Source organism: Taudactylus pleione, unplaced genomic scaffold, assembly GCF_031769625.1.
Source record: "Taudactylus pleione unplaced genomic scaffold, aTauple2 ptg000292l, whole genome shotgun sequence".
NCBI classification, from domain to species: Eukaryota; Metazoa; Chordata; class Amphibia; order Anura; family Myobatrachidae; genus Taudactylus; species Taudactylus pleione.
Genome location: NW_028284694.1, coordinates 321,153 through 345,109, shown reverse-complemented (window position 1 = coordinate 345,109; position 23,957 = coordinate 321,153). Strand labels below are relative to the sequence as shown.

General features: G+C 45.7%; 1 protein-coding gene across 4 annotated transcripts in view; it reads right to left on the bottom strand.

Annotated features, from left to right (window-relative positions):
• ZFYVE27 (zinc finger FYVE-type containing 27) overlaps positions 1-21,225 on the bottom strand; it is a 97,921-nt gene extending 76,696 nt beyond the window's left edge. For 3 of the 4 annotated variants that reach the window (XM_088482747.1, XM_088482748.1, XM_088482750.1), the window contains exons 1-5: positions 13,753-13,837; positions 13,447-13,638; positions 10,340-10,410; positions 6,004-6,190; positions 2,140-2,235 (exon numbers count right to left, since the gene is read on the bottom strand). In XM_088482747.1, coding sequence (XP_088338873.1) covers positions 2,140-2,235; positions 6,004-6,190; positions 10,340-10,410; positions 13,447-13,638; positions 13,753-13,814 — 608 coding nt within the window. In that variant the 5' untranslated portion in view covers positions 13,815-13,837. Of the gene's footprint in view, positions 1-2,139; positions 2,236-6,003; positions 6,191-10,339; positions 10,411-13,446; positions 13,639-13,752; positions 13,838-21,100 lie in introns of those variants that run through there. The other variant, XM_088482749.1, reaches the window with a different exon arrangement.
• Between the last annotated feature and the right edge of the window lie 2,732 nt (positions 21,226-23,957).

Genomic DNA, 23,957 nt, shown 5'->3' with positions numbered 1-23,957 from the left:
AGTGCTTCTGCTGTCTGGGGGATCCGCCGCGTCTATCTCCTGTTACCGCTGGGCATTGCAGGAGAGGTCGCCAGCTTCCTCCCAGATGAGAGAGCACTGCGAGGGACAGAAAAGAAAGTACCTTGGTCAAGGTCCGTGTGCAGGGAGGCTGCTGGAGTGGTATGTAAAGTGATGCTGCTGGCGCAGTAGGACGCGCGTTTCGCCGGGAGGCTTGGTCACCATCTTTACAGACCCCCAAGAAGTCTATGTCTCTAGTTTTTATGCTTATTCCCCCACCATTTACTTTTTCGGCTCAAAAGCGAAAGTACTTTTTTGAGGTGTTTGTTTTTTTTTTTTTTTTGCCAGATTTGTCCTTTGTCCAAGGGATCCGGGAAGTTTCCCCACGTTTGCACCCCAAAATAAAGATTTTGCACCTCTTTTCACCTGCTACTCATTGGAGAAAACTTTTTCACCTATTACATTGCATTTTTCACCTATTACATTGCTTACGTAAATTCAGTCTGGAATTTAATTTGGAGATAAAGTTCCAAACAGACGAAAAGCGGCAATAGGCAAAACTTTTTCGATGATTACGGCTTTTCGCCTTTAATGGAATACGGCCTTAAATTGGATAATTCACAGAAAGACTTCAAGGAGGTAGGTCAGATACAATATTATCTAGAGCCCAGATCGGCCATAAAGCCATAGATGTGCCCCCAATATGTTGTTCATAGAAAGTTAATAGAGTGATCAAAAATGAGCACCCCCACTTTCTGGCACTTGTATATGCAATCAGTAATGCATTCACACCTGCTGCGAGTGTCTGGAAACTGCCAGCTAGCCCTGTCAAAAAGGAGACTTATGCTGTGCATACAATTATTTAGCCGATCCGCCCGATATTGCTGGATAATTATTGCACAGTGCACAGTATATGGGCGACCAATCTGAAAATATCAATCGGTCTTATCTAAGAACTCTTGATAAGGTTCCTGGATGAGAACGAAACACATTGACAAGTGCATTCAAAGAGCTGAAAGTGGTCTGCCTGACTAATCTATACAGTGGATGGAAATACTTTAAGTGGAGTGTCGCCATCAGCCTTATTATTACATTGTATCCGCGCAGCAGGAGGGAATACCTGACCTAAGCCAATTCCATCCCCCTGCATGCCGGGTTTTCTGATCACCATAACTCACTTTGGTTGGACGCACTGTGGAAGATACGCAACGCATCTCTTTCACCCTGATCATCTGGTCTTGTGCACTGGTACAACTAACGAATACTAGTATCACACTACACACTACCATCTGCGAGACACTGTGCTGGACTGACAGGCTGTCACAACACCCCTGATACTATCAAGAGGCGGATTACCCCGGGACTAGGATTGCATAATTTACAGGTGGTCCCCATAAAGCTTGGCATCCCCCTGATTTCTGGACTGTTATACCGGGTAACTAATCTCCTTATTGTTTCTCTATTCAGACAAGAGACTCTGTTAGTGATATAACTATTACCAGGCAGCTGCAGCACCCCCTAAGCACTATTGCATGCTATCTAATAATCCAGAGATACATTGTGTGTTTGTTTTATGTTCTATGTTTTATAGTGCTCATGATAGTTACTGCATATGTGTAAACTTTCATTTAGCCTAATAAACCATTTTTGTGCAATGAGAGAAGCCATCTTTTTAAATACATACGGACGAGCAGATTGTTTTTTTTATATACACAAGTAACTTGACTCTAAACAAAAGTGCAATCTAGATTTGTATTTGTAGGTTGTTGCCTAGACTTCCCAACAAGGCACGTACATGACCAAACACCTTGCCACGGCCTGTTCATCTCGGTACCCAACAGTTCGGATGGCTGTCCTGCTTATGTCTATACCATTTTCCTATTTCTCATTTCCTTTTTAATACACTCATATTTCTTTCCTCTTCAACCTCTAAACAAGAGCAATCCTTTGTATAACTTTATGTGCTAGCATGGTCTATTTGCATTGAAATATTAACATACAGTATACTTATTTAAAAATAATAATCGTTATAAATAAAAAGAAAAAAAAACAAAAAACAAATCAATAATAAAAAAAGAAAAACAGAAAATGGTTATTAGTTATACACCAGCTACTTGCGAAGTGAGGTCTTCTGCTACTTACTGAAAGGATGAGGAGGGGTCCTGCCAGTACAGAACCCGATGGACCTTCTCGCAGGTGCTGCAGATCAGATTAAGTATGCTCTCCAGGTGAATTAAGCTGTGAAACAAATGGCAAAAGTCAGGTTTTGAATAAGCAATTACTTAAAGCTAATTATTGTTATGTTAGATAAATAATCACATTACAATGTGTAATAACACACATCTCTAATGGGCCCATACACCTACGGCCCCGATTCCCTGTTCTGCAGATCCAACCCGATCCGTGGATCAGTGGACACCAATGACCGGCAATCCATCGGCACATCGGGGAAATTCAACATTTTAATAATTCCCGGCTTGCCGATTCTGACTATTTTAGAGTCAAGAGTGGGGAATCTGGATTTTTCAACACGTTGAGCATCCTCGCTCTGCTGATCCAGTCATCGGCAGAAAGGGGAATTGCAGCAATGAGATGCAGGTGTATGAGCCCCTTTACTGTGAACCAAATGGACATATTGGTTAAAGTGAACAGGAGACCACTGATAATTTGGAGGTATGAACAATAAAGTTAAACTACCTTGCTCAGTGATAGATTGCAGCTTTATGAGAAATCCTTTCTATTCCATTACAGGCAAGTCACGCTCCTCCCACATCATTAAGACGGTGCCCGGATGGGATCTGATGCAGGTCAAGAAGTGGTTTCGTCTGAGTTACACTGGGCCACTTATTCTACAATATGACTAAGCCCAACAGGTCTGCAAATCTGTCACTCCAACTCTGCCTGCTGTATAGGGGTAATATAGCAGGTGGTCATATTTATCGCGAAGCATAAATACTGCACCTATTTAATTTACGATATTCAGCTCAGTAATACACCGCCTTTGATCTACATTAATGCTGAAAAGTGGTATTACTTGCTCTAAATTTAATGGATTACCGTCGTAGACCTGTGTAAATTATACCCAGAGCGGGAGCAAACATAGCATTTTGGAAGGATGATTCGAGTTATTCCAAATATATAAAAATACAGGAGAAAGGAAACTATCACGGTGTAAAAACAAAGGAGTTTCATTGCCCCACCCTGACCAATTCTGTGCCCCGGTTTAGATTTTTGCTGGTAGCTGTAATATTATTGCCGATCCCATCACCAAGTATTGTGTTCATAGGCTCACACAGACACTACTACATGCAGCAGCTTCAGGTCTCCGAGATTTGAGAGTTTTACAGAAGCCAGTGCTGAACGCACAAAATACAGATACATAGAATATAAATGCCACAGACCTATACAATATAAATAAGGGGATTCTGCCAAATACAAGCCAAATGGAGAACATCTACACTAGAGTGCAATACTTAATACTGATTAAATGTAGCCTCGTTCTACAGCCTTACGTCCCTGGACTTTCTTATGGCAAAGTCATCTATGACATCATCATATAGCAGCTGTTCATGTGTGAGATCACATGACTCGTGCTAATCCTGGACAGAATCAATTAGAAGCGGCACTTACAGCGTGGCTTGTAGCAGTGCCCGGGCTATTTAATTGTAGGAGCCCATGATAAGCCCGCAGGCTTCCACTGATATCTGCTCACACCCTCCTGAGGTCCGAATAGTTAAGTTGGGCTTTTTGCACTTTCCGCGGTCGCCGCGAGTACGTTAGCTTGTAGCTCCCTGCACTTAGCCCTGAATCTATGGGTTAATGCGCATTTTCCAATGCGAGGAAATGGGTTTATAATTGAATAGCTCTGGGTGTTAAAGCTCAAGGTTATCTGCGCACAGTAAGCACCGCAGCTAATTAAATCTGCCCCCGAGACGTTTCTAACTCCATAGAAGATCTCAGGAAGGTTTTAACCAGCGTGACAGGAGGAGTGGCCGAGGTATTGGGGTACATTCATGGCAGCTTCTTCCCATGCAGGAAAGCCGAGTGTTCCATATTTATCACGTTTTTATTATTATTTTATGTTAATTAGCGAAGGTAGGAAATGTTGCAGGTTCCCTACCATCGATATCAGGCTGGCAAGGGTTAGAGCACTGCACAGGAATTACCACCATTATGTCACAAATGAATGCCCCCCAGCTCATATGATCATTCCACACATTACCGCTACCAGATGAACTAATTATGCCCCAAACAGATGCACCAACCAGTTCATATTAATTATGCCACACATTAATGCCCCCAGCCCATGCGATTATGTCACGCATTAATGCCCCCAAGTCCACGTGATGTCACGTCACACATTAATGCCCCCCATCCTGTCACTGTCGGTTGATGCAGACATAGTCACACTGCAAGGAGAGGTCACATGGTCTGCTGGCAGCTCCTGCGTACGTCTCCTCACTGTCACCGACGTGGCGGAGAGACAAGCGGAGGAGTCGCGGGAAAATCTGACCTCTCCCAGCAGCTGTGCTATAGTCAGTGCTTTTACCGGCATTGGGACAGAGCACTGACTGTAGCGTTGCTGATTAGAGGTCACTTCTGCCCGCAGCTCCTCCTTTCATCCGCTGATTGACAAAGAGGATCTCGAAACGCGTTACAGGCAGGACCTGTAAGGGAGCTTCACCTACACATTTTAGACTGACTGTGTTTCCTCTGGAACTGTAGGGGGCCATTAAACTTCCAACCCATTGTGATAATTTGCAATATCTCCAGTACCATCTGGTAGGCAGCATAAACCTCTGGGATTGGTCTCATTATGAACTTTATTTTATTAATTGTTTTATGAAATTGTATTTTATTGGCTAATTGTGCTCTTCATGGGCGTCTTATATGTTGTTGTTTTTTAAATAAATTATTTGGTAACAGTTTTGCACCATTTATGGATTTTCTCTATTTTATTGTAGTAATTTGGGACAATTTCTTCCCCACTCATTATTGGAAAAAGGGGTTCTGGCACCACCTAGTGGACACAGAGTTGCACAAGTGGTGGTCTACCTACTGCAATATTTGTATCTTTTCTGATTTAGTTTTTATGTGCTGTGTGCTAGCATTGGAGAAAATAAATATTTCCACATCAGGATCACAGTTTAATGTTAGAGGCAGCTCCTCCTGTCAGTGTGCTGTGGGCGAAGTAGGGGCAAGCCGCCATGCATGCTAGACGCCCACCCGCAGAGCATTGGCACCCTAGGCATTCGCCTATATATGCGCTATGTTCATGGTTACCTCTGTACACACACGCTCATATAGTATATAAGGAAGGGCTCTGGTGGAAATAAGAGGTTCTGCTACTAAGGGACTTTTTAAAATATTTTGCTCATCACATCTTGGCTCTGGGAAAATTTTAGGCACTTGCAATCCCCTCTAAGTACACCAGTGTACTGGGCTAAAATACTTGTTGGTCATTAGGAAACTTCAGTCAAAGGGGTCTATTTACCAAGCCTTGGATGGAGATAAGGCGAACGGAGATAAAAGTACCAGCCAATCAGCTCCTAACTGCCATGCCACAGGCTGTGTTTGAAAAATGACAGTTGAGAGCTGGTTGGTTGGTACTTTATCTCCATCCGAGGCTTAGTAAATAGACCCTTAAAGTTCCCTGTAGAACTAAAACATTGAAAAATATGTCCGTTCACTTATCAAAGAACCTGATCCCGCATAAAACTTCTCAATCTCTCTTCTGATGACTATACAGGACTATGGTCCGGTATTGTACATCCTCTCGTATGTTATGCAAAAATGCTGTGAGATTAGGATGCGGTTTAGCGTTGAAAATTATTTTTTATTTTTTAATTTATATAAAAAAAATATTTTAAAAAAAGCAATCATCTGATTGGTTGGTTTTCATAAATGTCCTTCAGCGATTCTCCCTATACTGTATTGTACAACATGCCCAGTAGTAGGTTCGCCATCAGACAGTGTTAAAGGTGCCAGCAATGAGGACGTACTCACAAGCTCTTAAACTCCGCCACGGCCTCATGTCGTGTCAGTCTCACTTTCTGCAGCTCCTCCCGGCGCACACTGTAGTATTTCCTCCTGGCTAGCTCCGGCTCGGGGAGAGGAGTGTGCGACATCTGCTGGAGGTAACCGAAAAGGGCAGGTATGGAGACGGCCAGGGCTCCCACGGAGAACCAGGCGACTGCGAGGAGTAATAATAATAAGTGACAAGGAGCTTCCATAAACTGTTAAACTCACTCTGTCTCTGCAAGTTACAGGGAGATGCACCAAACCCTCTAAAGAGGAGAAGTGGCCCATAGCAACCAGATTCCAGCTAGCGTTCATCTGGTACATTCTATAAAGTGATACTGTAGCTAAGAGCTGTTTGGTTGCTATGGACAGTTTCTCCACCAGCCCTGTTTAGGAAGTTTGATACATTTCCCCCTTCATCTTAAATCATCATCTTACTTTTGGACAGCAGTCACACACAGAAAACCTACAATAGGTAGACGAGAGAAAAGGTCAGAACGTGGCAACTACAGTTTAGTACTACAAAAAAATGCAAAATGATGCACTTGGGTCTCAAAAATACAAAAGCTAAATACAGTATTAAGGGTACTCTTATGGAAACTACAGAGGAGCAAAGGGATCTAGGGGTCACTATTTCAGGTGACTTAAAAGGCAGGTAAGCAATATAACAAAGCAATGAGGAAGACAAGTCAGATGCTTGGTTATATAGGGAGAGGAATCAGTAGCAGAAAGAAAGAAGTGATAATACCACTGTATAGGTCCTTGGTACGGCCTCATCTAGAATACTGTGTTCAGTTCTGGAGGCCATATCTCCAGAAGGATATTAATACATTAGAGACTGTACAAAGAAGGGCAACTAAAATGGTGCAAGGTCTACACCACAAAACCTACCAGGAAAGACTAAAAGATCTTAATATGTATAGTTTGGAGCAGAGAAGGGAAAGGGGGAACGTGACAGAAACTTTCACATATACAAAGGGTTCTAACAAAGTGCAGGAGGGAAGCATTCTTCAAAGTAAGAGAAGTACTAGAACACGGGGACATGCACAGAGACTGGAGGGAGGGAGGTTCAAAAGGAAATTTGAGGAAAAAGGACTTCACAGAAAGGGTATTGGACATACTGTACTTACCTACGCACCCCCGGAAGAGAATCCGGATTTCTCGCATCTTGTCCACTTCCTAGTGAAATGGGGAGATATTTGCCGGGAATCGCGGCTCCGTATGGAAGGGAGTAGGGCTAAGTGACGCAAAACTGTATAATTTAGCCCCACACCCTCCTCGCACTCAAGCAATTTGCCTTGACGAGGTTGTGGCCTAATGACATAGAAACCTGGCCCCCGCCCCCAAAGTGGCCACCTGTGTCTCCTCTACGGGCATCTCCCGGGAGCAGATAATAAATGTTGGTAAGTAGGGTAGTGGATAAGTGGAATAGCCTCCCATCAGAGGTGGTAGAGGCGAAGACAGTAGAGCAATGTAAACATGCATGGGATAGACACAAGAATACCCTTACAAAGGCTACTAAGGATCATATAGGGCTGAGGTTACCAAAAGGTTAAAAAAAAAAAAAAAAAAGGGCAGACTAGATGGGCCAAGTGCCACTTATCTGCCGTCACATCCTATGTTCTATGTAAAAAAGTAAACCTGAAATCTGATAGCCTATTGTGCCAATAGTTTTGCCAGATGGCTTACGGTGCATCTGGAACGGCTCAGTATCCATAGATCAGAGCAGTGATTGATTCATGTTCTTCAATGTATATTTTTAACATTTATCACAGAATAGGGGAATTTTAACCCATCCTATAGTTACTGAAAGTATTTAAGAACAAGACCCAAGTTAAGCTGTAAACCTTTAAAATGATGGGAATCTTTACAGACTCTCTTACTGCAGAATGTGGCTGCTCCACATAACACAAATTCAAGTATCAACCAGGAGATACCAGATAAGCAAACATACAACATTCCTGTCCTAGCTGTGACTACATTATCCTGCCAGACTGCTTCATACTACACACTGGCAATCTATCCTCTATAGGCCAAATGTAATAGGGTGAGAGTTTAGAAAAGTGAGAGTTTCTGACACTTTTTAAACTTTGCCAATGTAATAGAGTCCAAAAACAAAGTAACAGAGGGAACTTGCATGTTTTTTTTAGACTTCAAAAACTCTCACGATTTAAAATCTCATCCAGATGTTTTCCCATTTTGAAGATAAAATTCATCCAATGTGAGAGGTTACTGCTAAACGCTCACATTTTCTACACTCTCACCCTATTACATTTGGCCCTATATGTCTTTATACAGGTATGTATGTGATGTGTTCTTACACCAAGGAGATCGCCCGACACTATTCTAGCAGAGGACATAATAAAAGCGCAGGTCTCGTTGCTTGGCTTTACAATATTCTAGGAGGTAGTAACGCCATTATAGAGGCTAGGCAATGCCTTCCAACAAGATTATTATGCATTATTGTTTTGCTATTTCAGATACATGCTAATTTTTTTTTAAAAAGGGGGTTTAAGCAAAGTTGAACTTAAAATATACAGAGATTTGCTTGAACCTGACACCTACGCTCCCCTTGGTGCCTGGAGAGGTGAGAAGGGGTGGTCTAATGAATAGATGCACACATTGGGGGGGGAGGTGTATCAAACCTTGGGGAGAGCTGAAGTGGAGATAAATAAAGTACCAAGTACCAACCAATCAGCTCCTGTCACTTTACAGGCCGTGTTTGAAAACTGACAGACAGAAGCCGACTGGTTGGTGCTTTTTGTCTCTCTCCACGGTTTGATACATCTCCCCCGGAGCACTACTTAGTAATTGATATGGCCAAAGTCATACACGCTGATGAGGACATTTGCCAACATTAGATAACCGCTTCCGGCCAGTGACTGAATTCACCATTGGAGCACATAAAGGCCTTCATCACTGTTCGCGCTATCTTCTTAGTAACTTATAATAAAAGTGCTGCACGTTGGCATGTAATTACAGCTGGTGTGAACTCTGACCCTACCGCCTGTACCGGTGATGTCACTTTCAAAGAGTTCCCGGCATAACGCTCACGGCGACTGTAACCGTGTTATCTAAGGGATTCAAGAGGATACAGATATGGCCACATACATCAATTCTCCGTGCGCTACAAGTCACGATACACAGAACGCGCGAGTGCCATGTGACTCGGTAGCATCGATCGTCGTTTCATGTGACCTTTAAATTAGTCTGATTTGCGAATAGAACGCAAAAAGCAGCTTCTGCTGATTAGAATGCTATGCGGCATGCCTATGTTCTGTGTGCGGGTATGTCTGCATGCGAAATGCTCCGTTACAGAGTCAGCGGCTGTGTCAGTGTAACGTAGCGTTTCGCATGCAGACACACACAAAAAGAGAAATTGCTCAGATCTAATCCTGCATGTACACAACTAATAGGCTGTACTCCAGCACACAACAGGTAATCACACATTAAATATGAGCCTAGGCACACATTTCACCACATTGTAGACACATCATTACGTTTTCATTAAACAGACATTTATGTCAGGCTACCCATGTACGGCAACACCCACCTGTCACATCTAACATAGGGGGAGATGTATCAGGCCTTGGAGAGAGCAAAACTGGAGAGAGAGTTAAAGTGCCAACCAATCATCTCCTAACTGTCATTTTCCAAACACAGCCTGTAAACTAACAGTTAGGAGCTGATTGGTTGGCATTTTATCTCTCTCAAAACTTTAATACATCTGCCTCACAGCATCTTACCCCCAACCCCCACATCCGGGTTGGAACACGTCTCTTTAATAATCCAGGTAAATTATTGCCAGCTTTCTGTTAATATTCTCTGCACACACCGAGGTAAGCAAATAAACTCCACCCTATAATACCTTATAAAGTATAACAAAGGGCCATTTTTATGCTGTACACTAGATTTGGCAGCTGTATTATTTATTTAAAAAATAAAATAAAACTGACACTTTAAAAAAAAAAATATATATATATTTTGTATTTTTTTTAATATACATATACAAAAAAAAGTTAGGAGATTAGAAAGTAACTTTGTACTGAAATAAAATTTCTGCTAGGAAGAGGGCGTTATACACTGACCAATGTCTGTACCCGTCCGCAGGAGACCACATAAAATACCCCTGAGCTGGGGAGTCAGTATGGCAGCCAGTTATATTAACATGCACCCACCACCCCAACCCCCCCCCCACCCCCCCCCCCCGGCTGTTCTCCTACACACAGAGAGTAAATAGCACATTTCCCTGATAATCTCTCCACATTGCAACATTCAAACCAAGAGCCACAAACTATTATTATCGACCTGTCCTACTTACCTTCATTTAAAGTGAGCAATAGAATATTTACTATGAAACATGTGACAAGTGAGAAGATTGGCGTTTCCCACCTGTGGGTACAAAACAAAATTATTAGGTTGTTATTATTAGATATTGAGATACAATCAATTACTTTATTCCTCTAAATATTCTGCAAACTATACATACAGATCCAAGTCATTAGGAAAGAGCAGAATATTTTTCTGTATCAGTCAGGCAACATGTGTCACAACTTGCTGGGACTTGTAGTCCCACAACAGACGGAAAGCATAGGCGACAGATACGCTTTTATCTCTCACATCACGCTATTGTTCTTTAATGTAAAGGTTGCAGTAAAATGAAACCTGCTTAATCTGTGTTATCTCTAACACCGGCCGTAAATTGGATTGTATATTATACAATATGTGACGTTATCCCGGAAGGAAACAATCTCACAGACACACGTCTCGACGGAAAGCAAATGAATAGCCCACGCTGAGATCACATCAATAATGAAGCTTCTTGGTTTATAAATAAAAGATTTTTGTTTGTCCTCCCCTCCATTCATACCTACTACGGTCACAGGTAGGTGAGATGCTCTCTGCACAATACAATTTAGGTAGGCCATATATAGCAATAATAAAAAGTTATTTCTTTAAAGTGAAACAAAGCCGCGATAGTAAAAGCACATTTTAAAAAATATTTATGAACCATCAATTTTTTGTGACTGAACAGGTCCGTAAACCCTCCCAAAAATGTTCTTCAGCCCTCCCATCATTCTGCAGCTGGAAAGCGCCGTGTGTAAGTGCACGGTAGACTGACAGGTGCAAATGTCTACCCCCTTCTAACAGTATTCCAGGAGGGCGGCGCCAGAGAATGCAACCTTTGCTTGCAAGGACCACGCCGACGGTCTCCCGCAGCATTGCATAAACGCGTCTCACTAAGGGGGAAATGCGTCAAACCTCCTAAAAGAGTATTAAAGTGGACAGGGAGAAAAATTGCCTATACTGTAGCAACCAAGTAGCTTCTAAATATCATTTTGCCACTCTTTATAAGGTTTAATACATTTTCCCCTGTACAGTTATGGCTCAAGGGCTGGAAGAGGAACTTGCAGTGGAATCTGGACAGTCTAGAGCGCACTTGTTCACTCGCATAGTCCAGCATTGCTTATGTACAACAACAGTTATCCAGCTGGGATTCTCACTGGAGGGCGAGTAAGGGCATAATTAGCGGAAAAGTAAGAAAATACAAACTTTTGCAGCCCCATTCTAACCGTTATCTAGAACAATGGGGTCTTGCACAGGGAGCCGCACTGTCCCTTACACACAAAGACCAAAGAAAACAGCATTATAATCTATTATGCATTAGTTTGATATATAAATAAACAAAGATACTATTAAAAGAGGAAAAATAAGCCTGCTGCACAGTAATGCTAGCAAAGAAGTCAATTCATTCAAGACAGTGACAAGAATAAGAATAGTAGACATGCCAGCACTCAGTATCAGTCAGGGAGCAACATTAGATTTTCCAAATTATCTTGGGCTTTTCTAACATTCAAGGGCAGGTAATAGAATAAAGTTGGTCTTCCCCTACCCGCAACATACCAGAAAGAGTCTCTTTAGTCCCACTCTAATGTCTGCTATGTCCTCAGCGTATATGGAATAAAGTCATGTGTATTGCAAAGGGTACAATGTCACGGAGGGGAACCATGGCCATATAAAAGCACAAGAATACAAGTCCAACGCTTGTACACAAGTCACAAATTCACGGTGACTTCTAACATTCATAATAAATGAGAGTAGGAGCGTTATTATTTATAATAATATATATATATATTACACACTTTCCTGATGAAATCACTACATCAGAAAAAACCATTGCTATAGTTATTATCTACACGAATGTTCCCATACAGTACCACCTGTGAGTTATATAATATACCAACTACCCTGTGTGATGTATTTTAGCTGTTGGTGGATTACAATGCCCAGGATTGGACGTATACTATGAAAAGTATAATATAGCAACAGCTGGGCTGCTAAATGCAGGGAATGATCAGAAAAAGCCCCTATCAAATTATAACCACTGGAAAGACCTCTCTAATATGAACATTAAGATTCAATTTAGCGCAAGGTACTTACGCCATGTGGGTCTGTTCAATTACGGTACATAGGAGGGAAAGACAAAAATCACCCTTTTGTTCGTACCATAAAAATAAACAATGCTTATTTCCATGAACATCTGCAGAGGCACATCGCAGGAGTATACAACAGGAGCTCACACTTCATTTAAACAGCCGCTCAATGTCTCTCCTATCAGTGTCCCTTTCAAATTAATAAGCTATTGCATCTACCACTAAACACTTCGGCAATTAAGTACCATGAAAAAAAATTAAAGGAGGAAAAAATAGACAGAGGAAACGGGACTAAAATACAGAGGGGGAGATGTATCAAACCTTGGAGAGAGATAAAGTGGAGAGAGATATAGGGCCTCATTCAGAGGCGGTCGTAGGATGCAAGCGGTCGCTCAGAAACAGGGCGGCCGCTTGCATCCTGAACGACTGCCTCCATGTCGGTCGTTAGGCTGTGGGTTAACACCCACAGCTCTAACGACCGCTAAGGGAGATGGTCGCGATGGTCAAGACCATCGTGACCATCGGGGCTTACGACGAGACCCTAGGGTAGGGTCTCGTCAACCTTAAGCCCCAGGGAGCTTCCTGCTAAAATCACTGATGATGTCAGTGGGGACGCCCACAAAACGGCAAGCGTTCCGAAAGGAACGCCTCCGTTTGGCCGGGCACGCCCCCTGCCCGCCCAGCAAACGGAGCGAGCTGTCAATCAACATCGACAGCTCGCTCCGTCTGCTTCGAGCCCGCTAACAACGGGTGATCCGTCGTTAGCGGGGGCTCGCGCATGCGCACGACGGAGCTGTCTCCATAGTACCAACCAATCAGCTTCTAGCTCTCATTTTACAGTCTGTGTTTGTAAAATGACAGAAGCTGGTTAATACTTTATCTCTCCCCAAATGTCTGAAAGCTGCCATGTTATCAGACGTCCCCATGGTCTAACAGTGCACTAACAATGGATACACCTAGTCTACAACAAGTCAATAATCTGCTGGGTATTTACCTCAAGAGGTATTTGATTCCGTCCCAGCCGTCTCTGATTGGCTCCAGATAGATTTCTATCCTCTTGTAGGAGACGACCAAGTTGAAGAGATCGAATGACCTACTGGTGGGAGATTCTGGGTGAGATTCAGCCATGGTGGGACCACCCTCAGACCAGCCGCTGAACGCTGCATCTCTCTCCTTGTCCTGCATGCTGGAGGGGAGAACAAAAACGTTACTGCATTGTACTTTTACAGCAGGAAATTTGGGACACACAAAAACATCCCGTCAAAGAATAGAAAAAAAAAAAAAAGTAAGAGAGGATTACTTCAAAGTCATTCTAGAATAAGACCTCCTCTTGGCCAAGCGCCTCAGGACTTTCCAAAACATTGCTGGCTGGGGGCACAATTCCGTTCTGGTTGTAGGGTACCGGCGTATACATTACCAGGAAGTCTATATGTCAAGTTACATGTACAAAGGGCATACTGAAAGTGAGCAGCAATAGTAGAGGAGAGCTCCTGATAAACAAGTTATGTTTTTATTAGCCAGTCAGCAAGTATGTGGGATGGGCCCGAGACATAATGACTTGTGTCAGAAGCACATGGAAAGAATGCGTTCATGATTGTGACGTCCCAGCTGTCTCCCTGGTGCCATCAAATCCACCTGCACCTCTTACTTTACAGAATGACCCTGTCCTTTGCAGTGTTCCAAGGCAGGGCTTCTCAAACTCTGGTTTTAAGGCTGTCCATCCTGGAGCACAGGTGGTGAAATCAAAACGACCGAGGTACTAATTAAGTCACCTGTGCTCAAGCATGGATAGCCTTAAAACCTGGACTGTTAAAGGGCCATATTCGATTTGTGGGCGAAAAGTCCGTGCTGGACTCTTCGCTCCACATGGCAGCTTTTCCAGGTATAAAGTATGGGGCGCGTGCCCGCTTTATCCTCCGTATTTCAATTAGGGAGCAGCGAAAACGGGAGCCGGCGGACAGGTAAGTATCGCAAAAAATTCTGGATTTGTCGGGAAATGTCCCTGGGTCCCCCCTAAAGATGTCCAGACATGGGGGGTTCACTATGGGTACCCCCCATTTTAGCCTGCTGAAGGAAGTCGGGGATTGTAATAGCCGCGGCAGATGCATAAATGCGGCTATTGAAGAAGTGGTGAAGAATAGCACTTACGTTTTTTTTTTTTAAATAACTTGTTCCATCTGGGGTGCATGAAAATGGGTGCAAGCATATTTTAAAGTCCCTAAAATGATTTTTAAAAATTCTTCAAAAATGCACCTGTCGCTACTCCCGCAATGAAGACAACACCTGCCGCATATAAGGGAACCCCTCTGGATTTCATTAGGCTTTTTTATAAGTGTGTTCTGTATTTTTTATTTATTTTCACCCCAAATTTAAAAGGTAATTTTTGGGGGTGTCCCAATTTAAAAAAAAAAAAAAATTATTTTTTGTTTACATATCTTTTTTAGGGGACATTCCCAGGGGTGCAGGCTATTTTTTTTTTAAGCCTGCACCCCTAAACCCCAATTCTGCCCTTTTTTTTCGCCAGCAAAAGGCTGGTGAAAACTTATCCCCGCTTTTTTGCATTGACTTTTCGCACCGGCGAAAAGTCAATGTAATACGGGGATAATTTAAATAGGCGAAAATGACGTCATCGGCGATAATTTGACACCGATTCCGACATTTCGCTTCAAATTGAATATGGCCCAAAGTGTGTCTTGAGGACCAAGTTTGAGAAGCACCAGTTGGCCTAATGCAGGGGTTCCCAAACTCGGTTCTCAAGGCACCCTAAGGTGTGAATTTATTACTAATGTGCGGGTTTTTAGAAGTGGAGGTGTTGCCCTTAGCAACCAATCCGAATCTAACTATTATCTTTTAGAAGGTGCTAGATACATGTTAAGTAGAAGCTGATTGGTTGCTATGGGCAACAACCCGCACTTTAGTAAATATACCTCTAACAGTCCAGATTCTAAGAATAACCATGGTTTGGCACAGATGACTTAGGGCCCGATTCAGTTCGGATCGCAACTGCGATTGCAATAGCGATTATGCACGCAGTCTCACTGCCATAGTATGCTAATCCTCTGCGATCGCTATGCCATCGCAGCACAACATAAGGACACCCACCTTACCTTACACACATCCGTAATACTTAGCAAGACTGCAAAAACATCGGCAACACCGAGTACCATCACAGCCTCACGCACACTTGCACAAGCTCTGACCTTATTCAGAAATTGCTAACCTCATCGCACGCAGTGAAAACCTAAGCTGTGTACGGCATCGTAGTGCCTAAATTATGCACGCCCCTGCAGCGGCGTTCAAACGCACTGGCACGCCTGTATTTCGCCGACCCCCCCGTCCCCCGTCAACCCCAAACTGTACTTCCTGTCAATCACTCTGCGATGGGTCTGCGTAGTCACTGAGAACGCAGTCCTGATCGCAGTAACTGGTTCACGCCCACACTGTGCTTTGCAGACATGCGCAGAACGCAACAATCGCCCGAGTTATCTCAGTCGCGATCTTTACTGAATCAGTCCCTTAATTAGTACATAAGTCAATTTGATTTAACCATCTGCTCTTAAACATGGATATCCTTAAAACCTGGACTGTTGGAGTGCCTTGAGGGTGAGTTTGGGAATCGCTGGTCTAATGGATATAACTGTACATACAGTATACTGTGATCACTTTATCCTAAGCACTGATTCTCAGCTGTACAGAATAACTGGTTATTATGAAAGGGCAATTCTGCATGTTTGAATGCTTCTTAGAAAGTACCTCTTGTTATTACACATTTCCCTCTTTAGCAGTTGGGAAATAAAGAGCTGGGTGTGAGTGAAACAGAAAATAAGTATTTGAGGAAATAGTATATGACAAAGATCATGAGGGAAGTGTGTATGGGGTCACAGCGCAGTAATCACACAGACAAGCAGGCTGAAAACTCAGAAACACCTCAGTCATTGTTTGCCACTGGGATTCCAAACATTCCCGACTACAAGACAAACATTGGTTTTCATTGCAAAACCCTGAGCACAGTACATTTAGGTGCCTCACAAAACAAAACGTTCCAGTTATCGAGATCACATGGCAACCAGGAGAAAAACTGCGCTGCTGTTCTGTCCCTACATTTTATTCCCACATGTGGTTGTTATTTATATGACAACTTAAAGGTGCCCATACATCTGCGACGGATCATCGTGATGCCAAGATGCAATCGGAAATTTCCCATCGCCCACCATCGATGTTCAGCGATCCGGATCGCTGACATTTGACATGTTAGATGTCCCCGATTTGACGATGGCGATCATTTTTTGATCACGATCGTCAAATCGCAAAAATCTTGGATTTCTGCAATGCCGGGTTGCAGGACCGCGGCAATTCATTGCAAATGTATGGGGCCCATTACCTAAAAAACATACGGGGCATTACTGTAACCACTAACTATAGTGAATATAACTTTTTTTGCAATTATGAACTTTAGATATATTCCAACATTATCCAGGTATAATATAATGACAGAACAAAGGGCCAGATTCAGCAGTGATTGCAAATGCAGCGACGTACGCAGATCAAGCGATTGTTAGCCATTGCGCATGCGTGTAAGCCGCACTGTGCGTGCGCTGCGATCACGCACACAGAGGAATCCATCGCAGAGTTAGTGACAGGCTGTCAGCATTTAGGGTGGTGATGGGGGAGTGGTCAGAAAACCGCATAAATTAGCACCTGCGATGGCATACGCAGCTGGAGTGCTCTCTGCGTGTGATGAGGCTTACAGTGTCTGCAGCTGGTCAGACCTACGGTAAATGCTGCGTGACGGGCCGATGTGCGTCGATGGTACCGATGTTTACGCAGGAGTGTGAGGTTGGACGGATGTGAGAAAGCAGCACTGGGCGTCTTTATTCTGGCTGAGCTGTGGCAGACATTAGTATATTTACGCAGCTGCGTTGCATGCAAATTTGCAGCTGCGATCGCTGCTGAATCAGCCCCAATGCCCGCGGTATTAGAAATAACAATGTGCCCTAGAATAAACGGATTTGAAGGATGGGGAGCGGTCAATATCCCGATCGCGGGGATTTCAGCGCTCAGCTTCTCGACCACCGGAAACCCCAAGGTAAGTAGCAGGGATGGCAGGAGGGTTAGGCACTAGAGCAGGGGTGGGCAATAAGTGACCTCCCCCCAGCTGTTGTAGAACTACACATGCCAGAATGCCCAGCCACAGTTTTGCTACTGAACCATGCTAAAACTGTTGCAAGGCATGCTGGGGTGTGTAGTTCGACAACAGCTGGCGGGCCGATTATTGCTCGCCGCTGCACTAGGGATGGGGGGTTAGGCACTAAGGGGGATGGTTAGGTTTAGGGTGCGGGGAGGGGAGGTTAGGTTTAGGCACCGAGGAGGGAGGGTTAGGGTAGGGAGAGGGGTAGGTTTAGAACACTGAACGACAAGTGTAGGTATTCTAAGCTTGTCAGGATTCTAACCGCCAGCATCCCGTACCCATCCATTGAAGGACTACATTATCATTGAGTATTTCGCCTTACACTGGCTGAACTGTGATACTAAAATAGATATTTTTATGAAAACATAGAGGCTGCATGCACAATACACTATTACACGGATATACTGCCCTGCAGGAGTCACACAGCAGCTGACACAGTGTAATACACACACACACACACACACACACAGCAGCTGACACAGTGTAACCCACACACAGCAGCTGACACAGTGTAATACACACACACACACACACACACACACACAGCAGCTGACACAGTGTAACCCACACAGCAGCAGCTGACACAGTGTAACCCACACAGCAGCAGCTGACACAGTGTAATACACACACAGCAGCAGCTGACACAGTGTAACACACACACAGCAGCTGACACAGTGTAACACACACAGCAGCTGACAGTGTAACACACACACACAGCAGCTGACAACACACAGCAGATAACACTGTGACACACACACACACACACACACAACAGCTGACACAGTGTAGCACACACACAGCAGCTGGCACAGTGTAACACACACAGCAGCTGGCACAGTGTAACACACACACATAGCAGCTGGCACAGTAGAACACACACACAGCAGCTGGCACAGTGGAACACACACACAGCAGCTGACACAGTGTAACACACACACAGCAGCTGACACAGTGTAACACACACACAGCAGCTGACACAGTGTAACACACACACAGCAGCTGACACAGTGTAACACACACAGCAGCTGACAGTGTAACACACACACACAGCAGCTGACAACACACAGCAGATAACACTGTGACACACACACACACACACACACACACAACAGCTGACACAGTGTAGCACACACACAGCAGCTGGCACAGTGTAACACACACAGCAGCTGGCACAGTGTAACACACACACATAGCAGCTGGCACAGTAGAACACACACACAGCAGCTGGCACAGTGGAACACACACACAGCAGCTGACACAGTGTAACACACACACAGCAGCTGACACAGTGTAACACACACACAGCAGCTGACACAGTGTAACACACACAGCAGCTGACAGTGTAACACACACACACAGCAGCTGACAACACACAGCAGATAACACTGTGACACACACACACACACACAACAGCTGACACAGTGTAGCACACACACAGCAGCTGGCACAGTGTAACACACACAGCAGCTGGCACAGTGTAACACACACACATAGCAGCTGGCACAGTAGAACACACACACAGCAGCTGGCACAGTGGAACACACACACAGCAGCTGACACAGTGTAATACACACACAGCAGCAGCTGACACAGTGTAACACACACACAGCAGCTGACACAGTGTAACACACACAGCAGCTGACAGTGTAACACACACACACAGCAGCTGACAACACACAGCAGATAACACTGTGACACACACACACACACACACACAACAGCTGACACAGTGTAGCACACACACAGCAGCTGGCACAGTGTAACACACACAGCAGCTGGCACAGTGTAACACACACACATAGCAGCTGGCACAGTAGAACACACACACAGCAGCTGGCACAGTGGAACACACACACAGCAGCTGACACAGTGTAACACACACACAGCAGCTGACACAGTGTAACACACACACAGCAGCTGACACAGTGTAACACACACAGCAGCTGACACAGTGTAACACACACACACAGCAGCTGACAACACACAGCAGATAACACTGTGACACACACACACACACAACAGCTGACACAGTGTAGCACACACACAGCAGCTGGCACAGTGTAACACACACAGCAGCTGGCACAGTGTAACACACACACATAGCAGCTGGCACAGTAGAACACACACACAGCAGCTGGCACAGTGGAACACACACACAGCAGCTGACACAGTGTAACACACACACAGCAGCTGACACAGTGTAACACACACACAGCAGCTGACACAGTGTAACACACACACAGCAGCTGACACAGTGTAACACACACACAGCAGCTGACACAGTGTAACACACACACACAGCAGCTGACACAGTGTAACACACACACAGCAGCTGACACAGTGTAACACACACAGCAGCTGACAGTGTAACACACACAGCAGCTGACAGTGTAACACACACACACAGCAGCTGACAACACACAGCAGATAACACTGTGACACACACACACACACACAACAGCTGACAGTGTAGCACACACACAGCAGCTGACACAGTGTAACCCACACACAGCAGCTGACACAGTGTAACCCACACACACACACACACACACAGCAGCTGACACAGTGTAACCCACACAGCAGCAGCTGACACAGTGTAATACACACACAGCAGCAGCTGACACAGTGTAACACACACACAGCAGCTGACACAGTGTAACACACACAGCAGCTGACAGTGTAACACACACACACAGCAGCTGACAGTGTAACACACACACACAGCAGCTGACAACACACAGCAGATAACACTGTGACACACACACACACACACAACAGCTGACACAGTGTAGCACACACACAGCAGCTGGCACAGTGTAACACACACAGCAGCTGGCACAGTGTAACACACACACATAGCAGCTGGCACAGTAGAACACACACACAGCAGCTGGCACAGTGGAACACACACACAGCAGCTGGCACAGTGGAACACACACACAGCAGCTGGCACAGTGGAACACACACACAGCAGCTGGCACAGTGGAACACACACACAGCAGCTGGCACAGTGGAACACACACACAGCAGCTGGCACAGTGGAACACACACACAGCAGCTGGCACAGTGGAACACACACACAGCAGCTGACACAGTGTAACACACACACAGCAGCTGACACAGTGTAACACACACACAGCAGCTGACACAGTGTAACACACACACACAGCAGCTGACAGTGTGACACACACAGCAGCTGACAACACACAGCAGCTAACACTGTGACACACACACAACAGCTGACACAGTGTAGCACACACACACAACAGCTGGCACAGTGTAACACACACACACACACAACAGCTGGCACAGAGTAACACACTCAGCAACAGCCAGAACCTGATCTGCAGACATGGAAGGATTACAGACACACGTTTGCATGAGTGCTGTTTCCTACAGCAGATGCACAGATAAGGCACCAGCACATACATGTACACTACACACACACATGCTGCCTTACCTTCCCTCTCACATGCACATTATTATCCTCCCTCTCCTAGTTCCTATTCTGTGGCTTCTTCCTGTGTACAGTCATTGTGACATCACAGGGGGGAGATTGGGGAGGGTGGTGGAAGAGCCCCTGTGTGACAGCAGCACAGAGGAGCTCTGACTCATCGGGTGGGCGGGGGCTCTGCTCTGGCATTAACTCTGGCACTGCTGCATGCCATGGCCACCCCAGCACTACCAGATGCCTCTGACTCCAGGCTCCAGCATCCAGTCCTGGCACTGACTACAGAGAAATACAGCACACGGGACGGGAGGAGAACCAAAAGCAGGAACTGGAGTGCGGGAGACGGATCATAGGTCTTATCTGTAAGTCAGTGCTGTGCCTATTAGTTCCACATGCCTCAGCTATTATTATTATTTTGATTATTAATAATAATAAAAATAAAATTATAATGAACATAAGAATGATGATGTTAATATTGAAATAATAATGATCAAAAAATAATAATATACCTGCTACTCGTTGTTTTGAATTCAGTAAGTAATCTCCTGTCTTAACAACTGCAAATGTTCCTATAATGTCATTACTGTGTACTTCTATCTCCTGCTCCCCTATGATCCTTTTCATTCCCCCATAAGTTACTGTATCGCATTGTTGAAAACTCTCAATAAACAGTCATTAAAATAAATGATAATTTCTACTTCAGGGTCCATAGGGTATCCACAGGATACCTTGGGGTATAGGTGTGACGTCAGTCGCTGGGCACCATAGAGTTAAGCTTTTCAGCCTCCCAGGATGCACTAGGGTCCCCCTCCTATACCCCGCCCCCGAGCCAAGGCACCTCAGTTTAGTTTGGTGCCCGGCCGGCGTCGGGTGCACCTGTCGGAGTGGGGGCTAGAAGAGCCCCTGAAGCTTTCTTCAGTGCAGCTGTGGCTGCACATCTGGATGTACAGCATGGACAGTCAGTCCTGACGTCCATGCTGTCTTCCCTACACCCCCGCCGGTACCAGAACGCCGGTACCGATCCGGGGATGCTGGTGAGCATCTGGGGTCACAGCTAGCGGTGACCCCAGATGCTCCGGACCATGGCCGGATCCAAGGGGGACAAAGGTAAGCAGCGGGGTCCCGCGGTGGGTCCCCGCTGGTCACATGGTCCTAAGTCCCCAGGCAGGGGGCTCCCTGGGGACTGGCTGCAGCGTGGAGCCAGGCAACCAACCTACGCTTTCCACTACCCCCTGGGACAGCGGACCGCAGCAGAGCGGTAGCGCTGCGGTGTCCCAGGGGTTAAATGCATGCCAGGGGAGCGCGCCTTCCCTGTCTCACAGCCGGCGCCTCCCCCGCTGCACACAGCCCTCTCTGCATGCTGCCGACTGGTCCTGTGGCAGCGCTCCTCCCCCAGGCCAGCCTCCTCTCTGCTCCTCGGCGGCCATCTTCTCCAGAACACATGGTGAACGCTGTTGGAAGCGCTGGACGGAAGCATCGTGGTCTGGGTCCCCCGCATACCTCTCCTCCGCTGTGGTCAGGTCTGTGTATGCAGCGCTGTGTCCTACCAGGCCCTGTGTCTGCGTAGTTGAGTGATCAGCGCTGTTAGTGCAGGAATTGATTTTCTTTGCATTGTATGTGACTGTGCTAGCGCTGCTGCCTGTAACTTTTCTCTAAACTGTCAGCTTTATTACTGTCCCTGTTCTTTCTGCTAAGCCCTTGCGGTGCGGTGCTGCAGAGTGGTCTCTCGCCTATTTAAGTTATAATTGGTGAGAGAGGTCACATACGTGGTGCCATCATGTCCGAAAGTGATTTTACCCTCCGGCTACAGTGTACTACGTGTAAAGTACCGTTAGCGGAGGGGGAGGGTAGCGCGGAGGGCCTTTGCCGGCAGTGTTTGTCCATGGCGCGGCCTCTTACGGTTACAGCACCGGTACAGGAGCCGCCCTGGGCTTGTTTCGCTCAGGCGCTTACAGCCTTAGTGGGCCAGTTAGCTCCGCAGCCCGCGTTTACACCGATGGGTTTATCCCAGCAGTCAGTGGTGTCGTCACCCATGCAGGGTTCCCCACGACAATTGGTGGTACCCCACAGTCTCCCTATTTCCCCGCTCCCGGTTTCTCAGGAGCCAGCGTGGGTTAACTCCCTGACGAGTTCTGTACAGCACTTGTCGGATGTGTTGCAAGGGGAGTCTGTGATGCGGCCGCATAAACGGCCGGTGGCGTCTCTGTCGGCTCCTTATGAGGATGTCGAGGGGACGTCTGATGATGGGGAGATTCTGGATCCTTACGATCAGGAACCTCTCCATACTAAGGACGCTGACGCTAAGTCCAAAGTATATATTCCTGGACTTATTCGGGCGGTCCGCACAGCCTTGGTGATTGAGGACGAAGTTCCCCCAGCGGCTAAATCTAAGTATGCCTTTTTCAAGGATGTGAAGGGCGATGCCACAGTCTTTCCTCTTTCGGGTCAGTTGGTGGACCATTTAGAGGAGGCGTGGAAACAGCCTGGCAAAAGATACCAGCCGCAGAGACGCCTGGCGGTGGCTTATCCATTCGCGGATAATTATTTTGCAAAGTGGGAATCCCCTCCACAGGTGGATTCTCACGTGACCCGTCTTGTCCGTAGTGCCACATTTGCCGATGCCATCCATGTCCTCCCTTAAGGATGCTACGGACCGCAAGGTGGAAATCTGCCTGAAGTCCGCTTATTCCCTTGCGGGGGGGGCAACACGGCCGGCTATGGCCATTTGCTGGGTTGCCAGAGCGATGGAGCGCTGGGCGGATTCATTAGAGGCTTCTTTTGATTCCGACTGTCCGGCCGAACAGGCGGAGTTGATTGGCAATCTCCGTGATTCGGCCACCTACATCAACGAGGCAGCCCTAGGCAT